The 21,397-nt window shown below is 51.8% G+C and overlaps 1 protein-coding gene across 1 annotated transcript; it reads left to right on the forward strand.

Moving 5' to 3' along the window:
• The first annotated feature begins 519 nt into the window (after window positions 1–519).
• On the forward strand, window positions 520–13,582 carry SERPINA5 (serpin family A member 5). Its single transcript, XM_027521327.1, has 5 exons — window positions 520–631; window positions 8,736–9,360; window positions 11,207–11,477; window positions 11,831–11,978; window positions 12,548–13,582. The coding sequence occupies exons 2-5, from the start codon at window positions 8,754–8,756 to the stop codon at window positions 12,734–12,736; spliced, it is 1,215 nt and encodes a 404-aa protein (XP_027377128.1). The 5' UTR covers window positions 520–631; window positions 8,736–8,753; the 3' UTR covers window positions 12,737–13,582.
• The last annotated feature ends 7,815 nt before the right edge of the window (window positions 13,583–21,397 follow it).

A 21,397-nucleotide genomic window follows, 5' to 3' on the forward strand; every position in this document is an offset into this window, starting at 1 on the left:
TCTGAGCCTCAGTTCAGTTACTGGTACAATAAAAGGGGTGGAGACAGTGATCCCTCATCTCAGCCACTGTGGTGGTGGTGGTGGTGGTGGTTTAGTTGCTAAGTCATGTCTGACTCTTGTGATCCCATGGAGGCTTCTCTGTCCGTGGGATTCTCCAGGCAAAGACCCTCTTGATACATCTAATTTCCACCAGGAGCTGGCTGTAGGGGTCCATGAACCTCGTAAATGCACAGCCTGCATAGAGCTTGGGCTCTCATTTCCCCAGATTTGCAGCAAATTGGCTGCAGGAAACGAAGCTAAAGAGGGTTTGGAAGGGTGTCTCTCTTTGTGTCTGGACAGCTGGTCACCTGTCCAGCCTGGTCCACCTGAGGTGTTTGTGCCATAGCAGTGGTGGCTGGTGTAGGGTTTTCAGGGCAGTGAGGGGCTGATCCTGGTCAGAGCTCAGCCCTGCAAACGACTGGACAGGGAGGAGCCAGGGAAGGGGAGGAGCCCCAGAAGGGGCGGGGCCAGGGGAGAGGCAGAGTCAGGGCTCTGCTTGGTTAGTGACAGAACCTGGCTCTAGTCCAGCCAGTTCTCTACCAAGCCCTACGGACAGTCGCCTCTGCTGTGTGCACACTCATCACCGGACAGAGTAAGTACAGGCAGTGTGGACCGAGGACCTGTGGGGCTTAGGGTGGTGGTGGGGGAGTGGGGGTATGGCCTCTGGAGTTATGGCATTTGGAGGGCTTAAAAACTCTGGAGGTGTCCCAGGGTGAGCAGGACAGTGGTGGGGAGGGAGGAAGCCAGGGCCTGAAGATTAAATAAAGTGGTGATTCTCACCCAAGTGTGATTTGCCTCTTGGGCACTGCTTCATCTGGAGGCATTTTTAGTTGTCATAACTGGATTGGGGGCTGCTGTTGGCTTCCAGGAGGAGAGGACAGGCCAGGGATACTGTGAATACTCTACGCTACACAGGACAGCCCCCACTGAACGACCTGGCTCGAAGTGCCAATAGTCCTGAGAAACCCTGAACTAAGTGGTGCGGACACAACGTCTGGTCCCCGGAACATGCTGGACAAACCATAGCTTCTATTGTTTTCTGTGCCTGGAATGTTTCACCTTCAGAAATCAGGAAAAATGATCGAATACAATCTGTTTCCCTAAGATAAGGCTGGCCTGCCAGGAGGTTGCCACCCAGAGTGGTCATTTGGCCATTTGCTAAGTAAGAAAATGTAGACATACAGTGAGTGGAATTTTCAGTTTTTCTAAAGATAAGGCTTTGCGCATGAAACACAACAATAAAAGGGAAACTGCTCCTCTGGGCCGACATCCTATTGACAGATCAAGAAACCACAGCTTGAAGAATAAAGGGGGTGGGAGGGAACTTCGGGAAGTGGTGGATGGCAGTGATGATTTCACAGGTGTGTACTTCCCTGCTCTCCAAACTCATCAAATTGTGTACAGTAAATATGTACAGCCTTTGGCAGGTCAGTCCGACCTCAATAAAGTATTAGAAAAGAAAGAGAAAGGAAACTGAAGCTTAGCTTCAGTGCGGAAGTTATTCAAGGTCAGCTGGCAAGTTAGCCCCAGGAATGCCAGGGCTCAGCCCTGGATGCCCAGACTGGCTCACTTCCATGACTCGGTGGCCAGCACATGTTCTAACACCTCTGAATTACAGAGAAGGAGCCCGAGTCCAGTCATCCATCCACTCATCCATTCATTCCACAGGAGTGCTGGAGCACCACCTCTTGACTGAACGCGTCATGGCGGGACCAGTAGAGACGGAGGTCCTTTCTTGCAAGCACAGGTTCTAGTGGGGGAAAGGCTTGGACAAAAGAAGCCCGCAGCACACGCATATGTAATTTCACTTCTGTAACTGGTGGAGCCATGAGAGAAACAGTCAAAGGAGCCCTTATAGAGAATAGCAGTGGTGAGGGTATGGCCAGGTGTGGACAGGGTGCCATCAGGATAAGTGGAAGCCTGGACCCAGAGAGCAGGTGGCGTTAGTGAAGAGGCGGGGAAAGGTTTCCAGGAGGGAGGGTAGAGTGTACAAGGGCCCAGGACTAGGACAGGGCTTCTGTGTTAGGAACTGAAAAACAAGACTTGTGTCCTGGGAGGCAGAGCTGGTCAGGTGCGGCTGGTGAGAGCCAGACAGAGCTGGCAGCCTCATGGGTTATCGTGTAATCACAGTTAGGTTTTACCGAGCCAGTGGGCAGCAATGGTGTCTTTAGGCAAGGGAGGGCCCTGCCCGTGTTTGTGATCGAAGGGGATTATTTCAGAATATACTTATGTCTGTCAAAGGGCTCTCAGGGGCAGGATAAGCAGAGTCCAGGAAAAAGAGGCTTCCACTGGGATGATAGCAAGGAAAATGCGGCGAGGCAGGCAGATTTCAGAGCTAGAAACCGACAAGCCCTGCTGATGGTCTGGAGATAGAGAGGGAGGTTAAGAAAGGCCCAGGCCCCTGATTCCAGAAAGCTCTTCCCCCCTGGCCTGCAGGATCTAGGGGAAGTTGTGTTTTATCTCTCCCTCTCTGCCTGGGCTCCAAGTCCTATCTCTCTTTGTGTAATTAGCAGATAGTAGACAGACCCTCCTGAGCCACACGGCCACCTCCCACAGCTGAGTCCAAAGTCGACCTTGGTGGGACTTTGTTGCCTAACATTTGGAATAAACACCAGCAGATTTCCAGGCTGGATGGTGGGACACCAGTGGGAGGACCTCTAAGGACGTGCCTATCCGATGCCCAGCCTCTGTCATCGCAAGTCCCTTTGGCCTGGGGTGCCAGATCAGCCCAATCAATTTGCTCTCTTCCCTCTGACACGTGGGAGCATCTCTGCAGACACACTGGCGTCAGGCACCCAGGAGAGCGTCAGCCAGGCCAGGCTCTGCCAGCACTCAGTGGGGGCTGGTCTCCTGAGAGCCAGGTTCACAGAGCCTGAAGACTTTCCACTGGCTCAAGGTTGGCACGAAACTCTGTAAGCTGTATATTTGCCCCCAGAGGCCCATGAGTGCAATTGCAAAGCCTGGACTTAGAAACTCAGAAACCTGAAATGAGCACCCCCAGGCCTCTACTGTCTCAAGAGTAACCTCTCTGACCCTCTGTTTCCTCTCCTGGACAATTGTGACAATGATACCAACTCCATGTTGCTATGAAGTGAAGTGTTAGTTGCTCAGTTGTGCCCAGCTCTTTGTGACCCCATGGACTGTAGCCCACCAGGTTCCTCTGTCCATGGGATTCTCCAGGCAAGAACACTGGAGTGGATTGCCATTTCCTTCTCCAGGGGATCTCCCCAATCCAGGGCTCCAACCTGGGTCTCCTGCATTGCAGGCAGACAAGGAACATGAATGAGCTATTTCAGGTGAGCAGGTTAGGAGACACCTGGGAATCAGAAGAGGGGGAACAGCATGTCATCCTCATAAATCGGAGCCAAGAGGCAGCATGTACACCAGTCAGAGTCTGGATTTTAACCCAGATCTATTACTCACTGGCTGGAACGAGCTATTCCATTTTGCTAAGCCTCAGTTTCTTGCTGTTGTTTAGTTAAGTCGGGTTCAACTCTTTTGTGACCCCATGGACTGTTGCCCGCCAGGCTCCTCTGTCCATGGGATTTACCAAACAAGAATACTGGAGTGTATTGCCATTTCCTTCTTCAGGGGATCTATCCAACCCTGGGATTAAACCCACATCTCCTGCATTGGTAGGCAGATTCTTTACCACTGAGCCATCAGAGAAGACTCAGTTTATTTGGCTGTAAAATGGAACTAATAATACTTTGGGTAAAGATGAAATGTAGTTATATTTAGAGAGCATTTAATCAGTCCTTAATAAATAGTGGCATCAATAAGAGGGAGAGAGCTAAATGGAGCAAGGTTTTCTGGGCCCCAAACCTGAAGCCCAGAGGAGCCTGAGAGAAGCAGCTTTAGTCCATCAGATTGCTGGTGTTTCAGAGGGGTGGCCAGTGGTGGGGCCACAGCACCAGACCTCCAGGCCTGGGAGGGGAAGGGCCTGGCCCAAGGTCACCAGGCTGTTGCCAGGGACAGGAGGATGGGAGGTTGGAACTCTCACTCCTGCTCCCTGACCAGCTGCCCCTGGGCTCTGCTGTCCAAGCAGGAAACTCCTCTGTGGCCTGTAACAATTCTTTGAATGCATTTCTTTCATGGTAATTATCAGCTCAGTGTTATCTGTGTGTGGGTGTAGAGGGAGGGTTGAACTGAGTTGCTTCTTAAGCAGCATCCTGCTACACTGATGATTCTAACACTCTGCAGACTAAAGGACACAACGATCACGCCACCCACCCATGCTCTTTAAAGACCTTCGTGAAGGTCACTCTCGAAGTGGGAACAAAAAGGGAGTGTCAGCATGGGAAGCCTGGACTGCTTCTTGTTTATTTTTTTATTTGGCTGCCTTGGGGAAGCAGGCTCTTTGTTACATCCTATGGGTCCTTCGATGTAGGTCACACACCCTCTCGTATGGCACCCAGGCTCAATAGTTGTGGTGCATAGGCTTGGTTTTTCTGTAGCATGTGGGGTTTTAGTTCCCCGAACATAGATCGAACCCATGTTCCCTGCACTGCAAAGCAAATTAATGACCACTGGGCCACCAGCAGAGTCCCCAGACCATTTCTCAATTCTCTGCAGAGGCAGAGAATACAAAATTGGAAGGCTGTGACACAGACAGGGGAGGACCAGGGATCTGGGGAACTGAAGGGTGTCGCAGTTCAGAGCATGAGCTTTCAGGGTCCGAACTGGGTCTGAGCCCAAGCTCTGCCACTACTAGCGAGTGACTCAAACTCTCGGAGCCTCAGACGACCCGTCTGTAAAACGGAGCTGATCTCGTGGCCTCGGCCTGCACAGTCTTGGAGCAGAGCCTGGGTTCCCAGCCAGAGACTGAGGCCAGGTCACGGCGGTGAGAGCACCAGATCCTAGCCACTAGACCAGTGGTCAGTGACAAGTCCCTGTCCTTCTGCTTTGCAAAAAAGAATTCTCACAAAATGGAAAGTAGTGAAACGAGTGAAGTATTAGGAGGAAAAGGAGTACAGTAAGTGTGGATAGACACACAGGCACACTCAGAGGGAGAGTCACTGAGTTCGCATCCTCATGGCAGTTTGAATTACTTTTATGGGGCATTTCTTCCAGGTTTCCTTTGGCCAACAATTTTGATTTCCTGGTTCACAGTCCATGTTTGGCATAGCTCAGGGTCTTCCCATGTGAGCACACGCATCTCTTAGCCAAGATGGATCCCACCGAGGAGGCTCACGGGTAGAGCATTTCTTGACATCACTCCTTGGCCCTCCAAGAAGCCTGTCTGGTCATGTGTGGTCAGGGAGGTCTCCTGACTTCAAGAAAGAGAAACGTGTTTTCTGGGTAGGGTCCAGCCCACTCCCTTACTTGTCCTGCTATTCTCGTCTTGGAGTTTCGGTCCACAGAAAATGAATCTCCAATCGCTCTTCCCCTGGGAGTCCATCTACCTCCTGCCTCATAGCCCGTAATCGAACCTGCGTCCACGGGTGTGTGTGAGGCTAAAGGGACTGATGTGTGTTGAGACATCGCAGCACCCAGCAGTGGCAAGTGCTGTCAGTGCACCTGGGCCTCCCATGGGCACCGGGACCTCTGAAGCCGCTGTGTTTGGCTCAGGGTCACTGGAGGTTCGGCAGACGGAACACCCTAAATGAACTTCCTTGGTGGGCTCAGGTGTAGTTTATTTTTTGTTTGTTTTTGATAATGTGAGAAGTAGATTTATTTATTTAAACTGACACACATTGCATAGACAGAATCTGGTTTGTCTCAGAAGATGAGAACAGCCCTGGTAGAAACAATCCACAGAGTGTGGGCCATCTCAGAAGGCGAGAGGCCCTCGGGTACAATTTGGAGGCCAGGAGTGCTGAGTGTGACTTGCTTGAGTCCATCAGTTTCATTCAAAGACAGGAGGGTCCACGGACCCCCAGGCTCACTGGTGTCCTCCCACCAGCCATATCCAATGCAGCAGTGGGGGGCCCTTTGGTTTTGCATGGGTCTGTGACTCTGTGGCCATGCTCGCCCTGAGCCTGGGGGGCCTGATGTCATGGTGTCCATGGGGGGAGCACACCCAGCTGAAGGGGATGCACACCGGGCCCATCGTGGGAATTAGTTGTCTGGCTGCCACTGGGCTCCCGTGAGAGCGTGTGTGTGAAAGCGTGTGCCCCTGCATACAGCTGGGGAAGCGGGGGTCTCGAGTGGGGCTTTGGTCCATCGTGGCCACACTGCCAGCTCACACTTGGACAGCACGTCTGCATAGGGCCCGGTTCCAAGCCATTGCTTATGTGGACTCCTTAAAGCCTCAGCCACTCCTGGTGTGGGTTCTGTCCTGACCTCCGTCTACAGGCAGCAACACTTGCTCCATATCACACTTGGAGGAGCAGTGAGGTTGGGATTTGAACCCGGACTGCTGCCTTTAGAGTCTGTGCTGTTCACAGTGGGTGGAAGGAGGGCTTTAGGAGGCCCAGGCACAGGAACAGTTTCTGGGTAGACAGGGGGAGTCTAGGTAGGTGGCAGGGGAGAGACTGAGGGTGGAGGACAAGCCAGAATGATGGCAGAGACCCAGAGCCCACCTGAGAGTCTGTAGAGAGACAAGAGGTGAGGGCATCCTATCTGGGGGAGGCAAAGAAGAGCGCCAGGAAGGTCAAACAATACACCTTCATGGTCTCACAGTCCTGGAGGCTGGAAGGCCAAGGTCAAGGTGTTGGCAGGGCGGGTTCCTCCTGGGGCCTTGCTGCTTGGCTTGTCTGCGATTGTCTCCTTCTCCTTCCTGTGTCCCCACATTTCTCGTGTGGTCACCCCTCAGTCTGCGTGTGTCTGTGTCCTAATCTTTTTTTTTCTTTTTTAAATCCTTGATTATATTTATTTTTAATTGAGTGATGATTGCTTTACAATATTGGTTTGATTTATATCAATACATCAACATAATCAGCCATAGGTATACATATGTGCCCTCCTTCTTGAACCTCCGTCCCACGTCCCACCCTTTTCCAGCCCTCCAGGTTGTTACAGAGCCCCAGTTTGAGTTCCCTGAGTCACACAGCAAATTTCCACTGGCTATTTTCCATATGTTAGTGTATCTGCTTCCATGCTGTTCTCTCCATTTGTCTCACCCTCTGCTTCCTCGCATGCCCTTGTCCATAAGTCTGTTTTCTAATCTTTTCTTTCAAGGACACCAGTCGCACTGGATCAGGGCCCTGCTCCAAAGACCTCATTTTAACTTAAGAAAGTGAAGTCGCTCAGTCGTGTTGGACTCTGCAACCCTGTGGACTGTAGCCTCGGAGAAGGCAATGGCACCCCATTCCAGTACTCTTGCCTGGAAAATCCCATGGATGGAGGAACCTGGTAGGCTGCAGTCCATGGGGTCGCTAAGAGTCAGACACGACTGAGCGATTTCACTTTCACTTTTTACTTTCATGCATCGGAGAAGGAAATGGCAACCCACTCCAGCGTTCTTGCCTGGAGAATCCCAGGGACGGGGGAGCCTGATGGGCTGCCGTCTAGGGGTCGCACAGAGTCAGACACGACTGAAGCGACTTAGCAGCAGCAGCAGGAGCACTGTAGCCTACCAGGCTTCTCTGTCCATGGGATCCTCCAGGCAAGAGTACTGGAGTGGGTTACCGTTTCCTTCTCCAGGGGATCTTCCCAACCCAGGGATCGAACCCAGGTCTCCCACATTGAAGGCAGACGCTTTAACCTCTGAGCCACCAGGGAAGCCCCCATTTTAATTTAACTGCCTCTTAAAGGCCCTGTCTCCAAACACAGTCACATTTGGGGGTCTTGGGTTTCTGGACATCAGTGTATGGATTTGGGGGGCACAATTCAGCCCATCACAGAAGAAGAGGGTAGTCTGGGAGCTCACACTGTGTGTGTTAGTTGCTCAGTTGTGCTTGACTCTTTGCGACCCTGTGGACTGCAGCCCACCAGGTTCCAGGCAAGGATACTGGAGTGGGTTGCCATTTCCTTCTCCAGGGGATTTTCCCGACCCAGGGATTGAGCCTGGGTCTCCTGCACTGCAGGCAGATTCTTTACTGACTGAGCCACCAGGGAAGCCCTGGGAGCTAACAGTAAGAGGACAGAATTTCCTTAAGGGAGGAAGGTGCCTCTGATGAGGGACTGGGTGGCTTTATGGGGTCCTAGAGCAGCCCCTGGGGAAGGAGAGGGAGACTGATGGTATCCTGTGTTCACGCATGAAGCACAGGAGCCTGGCACTCTGCCCACCACCTGGATGCTCCGAATGAACAGGGACAAATCCAGCAGTGTGGCTGAGACCACGGGGAGTAGCTACCCTGAGCTCATAGCAGGAAATGAGGTATTGCAAATGCTACGCCCCAGCAAGAAAGTGAGGGATAGGGGTCATTCAGGGATACAGGCTGCTCAGCTTCTGGTAACCTCAGAGCTGCTGAGCAGGCAGAATCCTCAGTCCTCTGTGATGGGTACTTCCCTATGGATGAGAAGCGTCTTCTTGCCCAGTGCCCACAGGGGTCTCACTCCTCCGCCTGTCCTTCTTCTCCCTGCCATAGATACCCACGTCCCCGAGCCTCTGTCCTTCCGCCCCTCTGGGGCTCTCTAAAACCTCACTCCCTCCCAGCTGCTGGGGTTCATCATCGCCCTCTGAGGCTGCTGGTGGGCACGGTCGCCCCCTTCGGAAGGTCAGCCCTGCCCCTAATCTTCCGATCTTCTCACGGAGAGGATGCGCTAGCCACCCATCCTTTCTGAGGTCATCTTCCCACTCTCCCTTTCAGAACGAGGGGTTAGCCGCGATGCGTCTCTGTCTCTTCCTGTGCCTGGTGCTCCTCGGGCCGCGGATGGCCACCCTCCGGCGCTCCCAAAAGAAGAAAATCCAGGAGGTGCCGCCAGCGGTTACCACGGCGCCGCCAGGCAGCAGGGACTTTGTCTTCGACCTCTACAGGGCCTTGGCCGCAGCCGCCCCCGCTCAGAACATCTTCTTCTCCCCTCTGAGCATCACCGTGAGCCTGGCCATGCTCTCCCTGGGTGCTCAATCCAACACGAAGGCGCAGATCCTGGAAGGCCTGGGCATCGGCCCGGGGGAAGGCTCGGAGGAGGAGCTCCACAGCGCCTCCCAGAGGCTGCTGCGCGAGCTCCAGCAGCCCCAAGACAGCCTCCAGCTGAGCCTGGGCAACGCCCTGTTCACCAAGCCCAGGTTGCCCATCCAGGAGGCCTTCCTGGGTGCCATGAGGACTCTGTACCTGGCAGACACTTTCCCCACGAACTTTGAGGACCCCGAAGGGGCCAAGAAGAAGATCAATGATTACGTGGCAAAGCAAACGAAAGGCAAGATTGTGGACTTGATAAAGAGCCTGGATGGCACCCAGGTCATGGTCATGGTGAATTACATTTTCTTTAAAGGTAAGACCCTTGGGCTTGAATCTGAACTTGCTCTTTGCAGATGCTTTTTGTCAAAAACAAACAAAACAAAAAACCCCCAATCCCTCCAAGACGAAACAAAACCAGTTCCCACACACATAAACGAGTGGGAGGGGGTTTAGTACTCTCTGGTCCCTGATGATAGAGTGAAGTCAACGGTCAGCCAGGTGAGACGATGCCTTCTTAGCCTTCTTGGTGCGTATGTGTGTGTTTAGTCGCTTCAGTTGTGTTGGACTCTGTGTAGCCTGCCAGGCTCCTCTGTTCATGGGATTCTGTGGACAAGAATACCAGAGTGGGTTGCCATGCCCTCCTCCAGGGGATCTCCCCAACCCAGGGGTTGAATCTGCATCTCCTGCATTGCAAGCAGATTCTTTACCGCTGAGCCACCAGGGAAGCCCCTCTTAATGCTTCAGGTGGTATAAAGAGCCTGATGCTGTTTCCTCCACTGGGGAAAAGCCAGCTCCTATTTGGGCCCCCAGGAACACTTAAAGCCACAGCATCCACATAAACTCTGAAGCATGAGTTTGTCAAGGCCACGATGCCAAAGAAACGGACACCATGGCTACTCAGGGAAGGACTGTGGGTCTTAGACGTGCCTTAGAGGGCTTTTGCCAGCTGCTCTGAGGCACCCACGTCCTCACCTCTGTGCCTTCCTGGGAGCTGGTTCCTTAGCCCAGAAATTCTGGGACAAGAACCTATTCCTCTGAATTGTCTTCTCTCCCCCACTTGAGAGTCAGTCTCCCCATCTTTGTCTCCCTGGCATTTCTTGTAAATATCCCTACTCATCTCGGCTTGTATGCCTGCTTCTCCTTCTAGATGCTGAGTCCTGAGCACCCTATATGGGGCCCTGACTGAAGATAGAGAGGGGAGTGGGGAGAAAGGGAAAGAGGAAACTAGTTAAATTGGTACCCAAACCCCCTTCCTGTGGTCACAGAGAGTGAGGATCAAGCTTGCCTTCTAAGAGTTCTTGTCCTCATGTCCAGGTCTAGGCTTCAGAGGACAGCTGTGAAGTAAGCTAACTGGCCCGTGGGAGTTGGATCTATATTTGATAACTACTAAGAAGATGAATGGAGAAGGCAATGGCAGCCCACTCCAGTACTCTTACCTGGCAGATCCCATGGATCGAGGAGCCTGGTAGGCTGCAGTCCATTGGGTCGCTAAGAGTCGGACACGACTGAGCGACTTCACTTTTACTTTTCACTTTCATGCATTGGAGAAGGAAATGGCAACCCACTCCAGTGTTCTTGCCTGGAGAATCCCAGGGACAGCGGAGCCTGGTGGGCTGCCATCTATGGGGTTGCACAGAGTCCGACACGACTGAAGCGACTTAGCAAGAAGATGAAAGCAATTACTTGTATCACTTTGAACAAAATACCCATATGAAACAGACTGAGCAAGAAGCACAACCAAAGACTTCCCAGCAGGAAAAATCATGTTTTTTTCAGGACCCTTATGAACCTTTCCTCCAAACCTAGATTGAAATTCAATATTGGGAAAAGAATGGAAAAGAGAAGAACTCACCCTCCTCAGTGGGATATTTGAGCTTGAGTACCAACATCAGAGAACCAGACAAACAGCATTTAGGGTAAAGGGTGCCCGAAGACATGAAAACCAACCTCCTTGTTTTGCAAATGTGGGAGCATAGCCCCACAAAGTTCTAGTCTGTCCCCTGAATTAAGAAGGGGCTTGTCTTTATATTGAAGAGGCTTTGCTGTCACTTCTCCCAACGATACTGCTCTAAAGAGGATGCTCTCTGGTAGGTTTACTGTGAGCACACTTTTCATTGGTAGCTGACAATTTCTAATTCCTTTTCCATTTCAATCTGTAGCTAAGTGGGAGACAAGCTTCAACCTCAAAAGCACCCACGAGCAGGACTTCTACGTGACCCCAGAGACGGTGGTGCGGGTCCCCATGATGAAACAACAGGACCAGTTTTACTACCTCCTGGACCGAAACCTCTCCTGCAAGGTGGTGGGGGTCCCCTACCAAGGGAACGCCACTGCCTTCTTCATTCTCCCCCGCGAGGGGGAAATGGAGCAGGTGGAAAATGGCCTGAAGGAAAAAACACTCAAGAAGTGGCTCAGGATGCCCATGAAGAGGTATTCTTCACACTACTCTGGGCCAGCCTGCTGCGGCACACCCACAGGGCCACACGGCAGTGGTGGGAGCACTCACCTGGCCCAGGACCTGCCTCCAAGCCCAGAAGCATCATGTGATGTCCCAGCTCTGGGGCCTGAGTCCCCTAGCTGGAGGGAGCAGGGCTGGAAGCTGGGTTTTCTGGTGGGACATCTGAGTGGGCAGTGACCACTGGGGACAGCTCAGGTCCAAGTCCAGAGTTGGATGGGTTCCTTTCTAGACAACAGGTTGGAGGAGCATTAGGAAACCTAGAGATAGCAGTAATATGAGCCAGTGCTCTCAGAGAGTCTAAGAAAAGGTCCTCTTCTCTTTCCAGGCGGCTTGAGCTTTATCTTCCCAAGTTCTCTATTGAGGGCTCCTATCAGCTGGAGGAAGTCCTCCCCAAGCTGGGGATCAGAGACATCTTCACCTCCGACGCCGACCTGACCGGCATCTCCAACCACTCCAGCATCCGGGTCTCTGAGGTGAGCCCAGAAGCTCCTGAGCACCTGCTTCTAGAAACTTCTATCCTTTTCTGTTATATTCTATTCCATTCTATTCACCCCATCCCTCATTCCATATTCTTTCTCTCTCTCTCTCTCTCCTCTTTTCCCTCAAGAAGCAAAGGTTTCACTTTGCCTCTTGTCCTCTGAGCAGTGGGAAGCTGTATCCAGCGCCGTGTCTTGCAGGTGTCTTGTCTTAAGCAATCAAACCTAAGAATCAGAGGCTGACTCCTTCACTTACTGCGTGACCTCCAGCATTTACTAGACCTCTCTGAGCCTCCTTTCTCTCTATAAACTCAGAGAGTCACACCCTTGCTGTGAGAGGCAGTGAGAATTCAATGAAAAACATGTGAGCACTCACCCCTAAGCCCTGGGGGCACAGTAATTGTTCAGTCACCTCATCTCCTGTCTGCTTCATGGCTCAGGAGCACAGAAGTTCAGATAGTGGTGCCATTGGCAGAAGCTTGGCTGTTTCCCCCGATGGCATCTCCCTGCCCCTGGTGGCTCCGTGACACCTGATGTCTCCGTGACGCCTGATGTCTCCCCTGTAGATGGTGCACAAAGCTGTGGTGGAGGTGGATGAGTCTGGAACCCAAGCGGCTGCAGCCACGGGGATGGTCATCACGTTCAAATCTGCCCGATTGGGCTCTCAAAGGATAGTCTTCAACAGGCCTTTTCTGGTGCTCATTGTGAAGAACAGCAAACACATCCTTTTCTTAGGCAAAGTGACTCGCCCTTGAGATGAGGATTTCTCAAGGGGCCTCCATAGTGGAAGATGAATGTGCACGATGGCTGTCTGTCTGCTGGGAGTTGCTGATTTACACAGGTTTGGTTGACTAATGAGACTCCCACAAATCATAATATTAAGAACATCATCAAAACACTGATGACTGCTTTTTTTCACATGATTGCAAGACATGGGTGCCTTGGAGAACATTTGGTTTTGCCCTTGCCTTTCATCAGTGGAGATTAGCCCTGAGGCCCAGAGAGGTTGGTTGACTTGCCCAAGGCCACACAGCATGTTAGTGGCAGAGAGAAGCCCAGAATCTAAGCACCTGTTACCCAGCCCAACACCACCAGTTTCTGTAGGAGCATTGTTCCAGTAGATATTTCCAACAGGAAGTGTATCTCTAAGCCTAGCTTCCCACCTTTTGGCAGTACCAGCTATCAGTTCATCATGGCTTGGAAAAAAAATGCTGGGATGGGAGTATGAAATCGGGCTTCTGTCCCAGCTGTGTGACTTTGGGTAATACTATCCCTCTCTGGACTTCAGTTTCCCCATGTCAGGTGAGGGACTGAAGAATCCTTGAAATCATATAAAAAGGCTAGAATGTTCCCCACCAATCACTGTTGATTTCAATGCATTTAAGTGCCACTCATCTTTTAAGAAAAGCAGGTGGACAGCCGGGTAGACATGGCCAACCCGGGATTGTACTGTCCTGTGGGTTAAGTTACAACCTCGTGGGCTTGGCTAGGTGTGGAAGAATGGAGGCCTGACGCGAATACTAGAGTGTCATTTGAAGACCCTAATGACTAACCGTGGATTTTAGTGTCAGCAATAACAATAAAGCATTTTGCAAACACTGGATGTCATTGTCCTTCTGGAGGCAGTGCTGGGAATGGTGACATTCCTAGCTTACCATGTTCTAGGACCAATGCTGGCTGCTTCACCTGGATCGTTAGACTTACCCTTCACAATATCCTGTACCAGGCAGGCACTCCTCTTACTTCCATTTTACAGACAGGGAAGGTGAGCCTTGTTGGGAACAGGTAATCTCTCCAGTCACACAGCTCCTTGGTGGTAGAGGCAGGATTGGACCCTGGGAGTGTGGCCTCAGGACCTCCCTCTCAGCCTTGGGCTCTGCTGCAGAGCAGACATGACCTGGAAACAGAAGCCCAGGTCAAGTGCATCAGGGCACCAGCTCCTCTGTCATCCAGGTAGGCTCAGTCTCCTCCTTCATGAGTCCCATGACGCTTCCCCATCTGTCAAATGAAGGGGATCAGGCACATTCCAGCATCAAGGAATGAATGAGTGAAGGAGTCCTTCACTTAGTCTCAGACGGTCCCCTAATTCGCTGCCCCCAGGTCTGACCCGTGAGTGCCTGTCACCCCACTCTGCATGCCCATGGCTTGCTTCTCATGAGCCTGTGCTCAGGAGACCCTTGCCTGTGTGGCAGGTGTGTGCCCCTTAGAACTAAGGTCAGAACCCCGAGCTTTGACCATCCCCTGAGGTAGGAGCACTTACTATGTGCCGGCCACACTTTGCATCTGTGATCTCTGATCCTTCGACAACCCTGCATGCCTATCAGAGTCCCCATCTCACAGAGGACAGCCTGAGTGCGTGCCCAGAGCCCTCCAGTGAGAGGCCCAGGCTCGGGGGGCCCAGATGGCACGAGTATGGGCTGGCGGCAGGGCAGACGCTGCAAGTAGCACCAGGCGGCTTGTCCTCGCGTGTGCGCCTCGGGCTTGGGAAGCTGGGGAGGATGGGGCCTCTTCATGGGGCCTGACTCACTCCTGGGTGCCTTTTCCTTTCGTAACACCTGGTCTTTTTTTTTTTGGCAAATATTTCTCTCAGTGTTGACTCAGCCAGTCCAAGGTCAGGGGAGGCCCTGACTGTACCACGTGTGTCTGGCCAAGGTCCAGCGCTGTCTAAAGTTCACTCAGCAAATAGTCACTAAATGCCCCCATGTGGGGAACCAGCCCGGGCTCGGGGCAGCTGATTTGGGGGGGGGCCTGGAGGGAAACTCTGAGCTGGGAGTCAGCACCGCTCACGTGAGTCAATTGTCTCACCATCCTGGGATGAACAGATCGATAGAGCCACTCAGACAGAGAGAGAAGGAGGGTTACATTCTGAGGGAGCAGGTGAGATTTTTGCCAAAGAAGTGACCTAAAGTGAGCAGATAGGGCTTCATGGGCAGCAGATTTGGGTACAGGGCTGGGCCGTCTGGCCGGGGGAACAGCTGAAGCAGAGTGTGGCTGAGGAAGCTGCAGTGTGCACGGGAGATGGTGGTGGCTTCAGTGTGGGCCAGGGCCACGTGGGGAGGAGAGCAAGGAGGGAAGAGGGGGCGATGCTTGTGGTCCAGTGACAGGGACCCTGGACACTTCTCTCTCATCCTGAGCTTCAGCGTAGTTTGACCATCCTCACCACACCTAAGTCACTCCCTGGACCCCTTCCAGGCCCTCGCTCTTCCACCTGTGTGTCCGTAGATGCCTCACACAGCCCTTTAGCGGGGGCTTTCACACCCATCCACACCTGCTCCTCCATCGACCCCACCAGACCTGTCTTATAGGTGCCTGCATTATAGGCATGGCTGTCCCCATCCGGGGCCTTCCCAGCTGGCACTAGTGGTAAAGAACCCGCCTACCAGTGCAGGAGATATAAGAGACACAGGTTCAATCCCTGGTTCAGGAAGATCCCTTGGAGGAGGGCATGGCAACCCACTCCAGTATTCTTGCCTGGAGAATCCCATGGACAGAGGAGCCTTTTGGGCTACAGTCCACAGGATCACAAAGAATCAGACACGAATGAAGCGACTAGGCATGCACACACACCCACCTCTGGACCTTCTTTCTTAGCCCTTATATTCATTTTCTAGGGTTGCCATAACGAAATTCCACAGATGGGGCAGCTTGACAACAGACATGTATTATCTCACAGTCCTGGAGGCTGGAAGTCTGAGATCAGGTGTCTCCAGGGCTGTTTCTCTCTGAGGGCTGTCTTTGGTGTCTGCAGATGGCAGTCGTCTCTCTGTGTCCTCACGTGGGCTTCCCTCTTGATCTTCTCCCTCTGGATCCCCTCCCCTTCCAATCTTCATCAGTCGAGTCGGATGGTAGTAGTGCTAGTCGCTCAGTTGTGTCCGACTCTTTGCAACCCCATGGTCTGTCCATGGGGCTCTCCAGGCAAGAATACTGGAGTGGATAGCCTTTCCCTTCTCCAGAGGATCTTCCTGACCCAGGGATTGAACCCAGGTCTCCTTCGCTGTAGGCATTTTCTTTACCATCTGAGCTACCAGGGAAGCCCATGTTGGATGGGGACCCACCTTAATTTTAACTTAATCACCCTTTTAAAGATGCCACCTTTGAATATAGCCACATTCTGAGGTACTGGGGTTAGGACTTTAACATATGGATTTGGTGAGGACATAGCTCAAAGTCACCCATCTTTGAGTTCCTTGGAAGCTATTACCAGATTCACTGCTGTTCTTAGGCACCCATCTTCGCTTCCCTCTCTGACTACATGCACTCTGAGGCCCTCCCCACTGTGGACTTCAGAGAGCAGAGGAATGGTTCAAGGGCCCAGGATTCCTTCCCCCACCATTCCCAGCAGAAACCCAGACCAGAAAGAATGACCTTGGTCTCCAGAGAAAGCGCTTCACACCCCATGGAACAACCTTGGCTAGCCTACCCTTGTTTATTTAACTCTATCATTTGAAGGCTACTGTTTAAGTGGTTCCTACAGGGAATCAGGCAGGGAGCTAGGACAAAGATGTAAACGGTGAGCCTAGCAGATGCAGGCTTAGGCAATAACCAGGCATGCACACAAATACACAAAATTACAGACTGTAATGAGGGCTATCCTTTTGTTCCCAGATGTTTATTAAATATCCCTTGGAACTGCTCCAGGTGCTGGAGATAAATGAAAAAATGAGCAAAGATCTCTGCTCTGGGCAAGCTATATTCTAGCATGGAAAGATAACAACAAAAAAGAGAGAAAAAAAATCAAAAAGTAAAATATGTCACATTGTCAGTTGATGATAAAGTGCTATGAAGTGTGAGTTTGACAGTCGAGCATAGGAAGTACAGAATACAGGACAGAGACTTGACATCCGTGAACTTGACTGTATGATCAAGGTCAGCTTCACCAGTGGTGTGGCATGTCATCATCTTGGGTTCTCTGATATGGAGTGACCAGAAAGGAGCATTGCCTCGGTGGGATCTTCCCCCAAACACGTCACCTCCTCACTCCGATCATGAGAAAACACCATATAGACCACAGCTGAGAGACCTTCAACAAAATACCTGGCCAGCCCTACTCTTCAAAAATGTCAAGGTCACACAAAGCAAGGAAAGCCTGATGCTATGGACCAAAGGTTTGTGTTCCTTCAAAATTCACATGTTGAGGTCCTCACCCTGCAATGTGATCGTGTTAGAAGGTGGTGCTATCGGGAGGTGACTAGGTCATGAGGGTGGAGCCCTCATGAATGGGATTAGTGCCCTTGAAAGAGACACAAGAGCTCGCTCTTGTCCTTCCCCACATGAGGACTTAAGCAGAAGAGAGTCCTCACCTGACTATGCTGGTTCCTGATCTCAGCCTGGATGTTCAGCCTCCCAAACTATGAAGAGTAAATTTCTACTGTGTATAAGTCACTAAGCCTGTGGTATTCTGTTATGGCAGCAGGACAGTTTCAGAGACCTAAAAACTGTCACAGGCCAGGTGAAACTAAGGAGACCTGGAAACAGTATAATGTGGTTTCCTGGATAGGATACTGGAGGAGAAAAAGGACATTAGTGGAAAAAGTGAAATCCAAAAGAGTCTATACCATGCCAAAGTTCGCTCCTTAGTTTTCAGAAATATGCCACGGCTACATAAGATGTTTATGTCTCAAGAGCTCTCTTCACTGTCATCACAACTTCTCTGTACATCTAAAATTGTTTCAAACTAGAAAATTGACTTTTTCCAGTGAGATGTTAAAACAAATGTAGAGAAGAGAGTAGGTATGGGGTTGGGTGGGGCAGAAGCAGGGGACTAGTTAAGGAGGAGAATGAGCACCAAGAGACAGGCAAGGACCTTCTACTGCTCAAGACAGAGAGCTGTAGGTGGTGGAATTGAAGCCAAGAGCTGAGGGGCAAGCAGGGATGAATGGGGAGACTGTTGCTTGTACAGAACGTGAGTGAAGGCCCAGCGATGGGAGAGTGTGTCCTGTTCATGGAACTGACAGGGGCCGAAAGATACAGGCGGCTGGAACCCAGGAGGCTCAGTCTTCACCAGCACCAGTTAGACTATGCAGGGTGCCAGGGCGGTGGTGGGGGTGGCAGCGCTCCTAACAGTGGGTGGCACTTGGATGCCACCTCCTGAGCACCTGCACCACTCAGAGTCCTCTGCATATATTGTCTCAGTTAATGAAGAGGCAGAGAGGCGCCTGCACAAGGGGTTGGGAGGGCAAGTGGGTGACATCAATGACATTCTCCCATTTTCTATAGAGCCCCACTCCAGAGCTGACCATCCACCACCTTTCCCCAAGGAATGAGGTGGGGATGAGATGACCCCCACCTGGCAACAGCTACAGACACAAAAGTGTTTTGCCCAACTGAGAGAATCCAGTGTGAGAGACCACATGCCATTCCTGATGATCATTTTCCATGAAGACATAAAGAGTACTGACAAAAAAAAAAAAATAATAATGCTCCTACACATGTCCAGATGTGCTTGCTACTTGCTCATATGTGCACACATAGGCATAGTCTTCTGGGGATATGTGGCTGCTAATTCTCTGGTTGAACTAGAAGCTGAGCATTCATTGTATACCTGGGGGGTTGGATGCGGGAGGTGGTCCCAGAGCCTTCCCCTATCTGGGTCCTTGCTTCTCCATCCCTCCCCCAGAGAGGCTGTGCTATGAACCACTCATGGCTCTGAGCAGGAGGTACGTGTTGCTTCTGATGTTATGGACCTGGGCTGGGTTGGGGTGGGGCAGGCTGGAGGTTTGGGAAGGCCAGTCCGGCAGGTCTGGTGGGTGTGTGGTGAAAGAGTATGAGACGGGCCCAGCCTCTGCTCCCAGGTACTCAGAGCCAAACACACAGTATGTCCATTTTCCCCACTGCCATGTAGGGTGATGGTAAGGAGGCTTGGAGGAAACCAGGCAGGGGCATATTGAAATTACCAGCAGACTAAAAATCAGGGACTTTACTTTTCCATCAAAGGTCTGTCTAGTCAAAGCTATGGTTTTTCCACCAGTCATGTATGGATGTGAGAGTTGGACCATAAAGAAGGCTGAGCACTGAAGAATTAATGCCTTTGAACTGCGGTGTTGGAGAAGACTCTTGAGAGTCCCTTCGACAGCAAAGAGATCCAACCAGTCCACCCTAAAGGAAATCAGTCCTGAATATTCATTGGAAGGACTAATGCTGAAGCTGAAACTCCAATACTTTGGCCACCTGATGGGAAGAACTGACTCATTTGAAAAGACCCTGATGCTGGGAAAGATTGAAGGTGGGAGGAGAAGGGGACAACAGAGGATGAGATGGTTGGATGACATCACCGACTCAATGGGCATGAGTTTGAGTAAGCTCCAGGAGTTGATGATGGACAGGAAGGCGTAGCCTGGTGCACTCCATGGGGTCGCAAAAAGTCGGACACGACTGAGCCACTGAACTGAACTGACCCGAACTGAAGGCAGGGGCAGGGCCCTGACCTTACACCTCACACCGGTGTTTCTCAGTCTGTGATCAGTATCACCAGAGACTGGGGGGAGAGGTGGGTGTTTGTTAAAGAAGCCTCTTCCTGGCCCCTACGGGAGGAATCAGTCAGTGTGTTTAACAAGCCCCCCTCACCCTCGGGATTCTGATGCACAAGCAGAGCACAGAGTTATCCAGTTTGGCTCAGATCCCAGTGAATCCACACCCCCTCCTCTCTGCAGCTGCCACTACCAAGCTTCAGTGCCCGGGGACTCTCATACACTCACACTCTATGCCCCAAGGGCCTGGATACTCTTCAGTTTTAGCACTTTCTCAGAAGGCAATGGCACCCCACTCCAGTACTCTTGCCTGGAAAATCCCATGGATGGAGGAGCCTGGTAGGCTGCAGTCCATGGGGTTGCTAAGAGTCGGACTGAGCGACTTCCCTTTCACTTTTCACTTTCATGCATTGGAGAAGGAAATGGCAACCCACTCCAGTGTTCTTGCCTGGAGAATCCCAGGGACAGGGGAGCTTGATGGGCTGCCGTCTATGGGGTCGCACAGAGTCGGACATGACTGAAGTGACTTAGCAGCAGCAGCAGCAGCAGCAGCTAATCCTTGCAGAGCCACTGCTGGGTGATAAACACAAACACCGGCACATCCTCAGGACTCTGCCCAGAGGCACCTTCCTGACTTCCCCAGATTCATCTCTGGACCCCCACCCTCCACCCCTTCCTCCATGACTTCCCACACTCTATACTGCCCATCTCTCTACATGTCTGTGTCTCTCACATACCAGGAAATCCCCGAGGGCTGGCCCCAGTGCCTGGCATGGTCCTTGGCCCAAAGTGGGCCCTCAACAAATGTTGGGTGAATGAATTAAGGAGCTACATAATGGAGATTCCAGAAGATTCCATGCCTCTGCCAGTCCTCAGTCCACTGCCTAAAACCCCTATTCCTTGAGCCCTGGATGCCTACCTGAGTGCACTGTGCAGATGGGGCTGCTGATAACACAGATAAATATGAATTCCAGATAATGAATCCCTTTTTAGCATAAATATGTCCCAGGGATTGTGGGGTGGGTCCCAGGAATTTGTTTGCCAAATCTGACAGCTCTGTCTGTAGAGAACAAGGGGGAGAGAGAAGCGGCCATCCCCACAGCCAAAAGCCAGCAGTGTTCCCTGAAGAGCTAAGGGGGAAGTCATATCACAGGGACAGCAGACAAAGGCTTTTCCTGTAAGAGGGCGGGAACAGGTTTCAAAGAGTCAGAGGAGGGTCTATTCCACCAGGAAGGACCAGGAAGGGCTCCCTGCCACATGTTGTGCAGCCCGAGATAACACAAAGGGGTGGACTTATGTGTGATTGCATCAAGCTGAAGCCCAAGACAGAACTTCTCAGAGGTCCCCTTGTTTGTGAAGGGAGTTGAAATTCTCCCTTGTCCTGGGATGAACTGAGAGATCTGAGGATTCCCAGGTGGTGCTAGTGGTAAAGAACCCGCCTGTCAACGTAAGAGATGCAGGTTTGACCCCTGGGTTGGGAAGATCCCCTGGAGAAGGGCATGCAACCCACGCCAGTATTCTTGCCTGGAGAATTCCATGGACAGAGGAGCCTGGCGTGCTAAAGTCCATGGGGTCTCAAAGAGTCGGACACAATTGAAGTGACTTAGCATGCATGCACACGAGGGTTCTATAGGGACAGCTGTGCTCTATGGAATATGCTTTGTGACCTGCAATGCTGGTATCCCAGCTGCAGAGGTGGGTGGGGCCAGACCATATGGCTGCTGATGGATCAGAGGATGGAAGGGAGGCCAAGGGGTGGATGTGGGAGCTTCAAACGCTAGTTCCCTGAATAATCTGTATCCTTAAAGATGTTCTGAGGACCTTTCAGAAAACAGACTGAGAGGGAGCAGGCAGGGAAGAGAGCAGGCAGCCCAGGGGCCAGTGACCCAGGGAGCAGTGCCAGCAGCTGGGACCAGAGTGTGGGCAGCAGAAACGGAGAGTAGGAAGTAG

This window comes from Bos indicus x Bos taurus, chromosome 21 (genome assembly GCF_003369695.1).
Source record: "Bos indicus x Bos taurus breed Angus x Brahman F1 hybrid chromosome 21, Bos_hybrid_MaternalHap_v2.0, whole genome shotgun sequence".
In the NCBI taxonomy this organism is placed as follows: domain Eukaryota; kingdom Metazoa; phylum Chordata; class Mammalia; order Artiodactyla; family Bovidae; genus Bos; species Bos indicus x Bos taurus.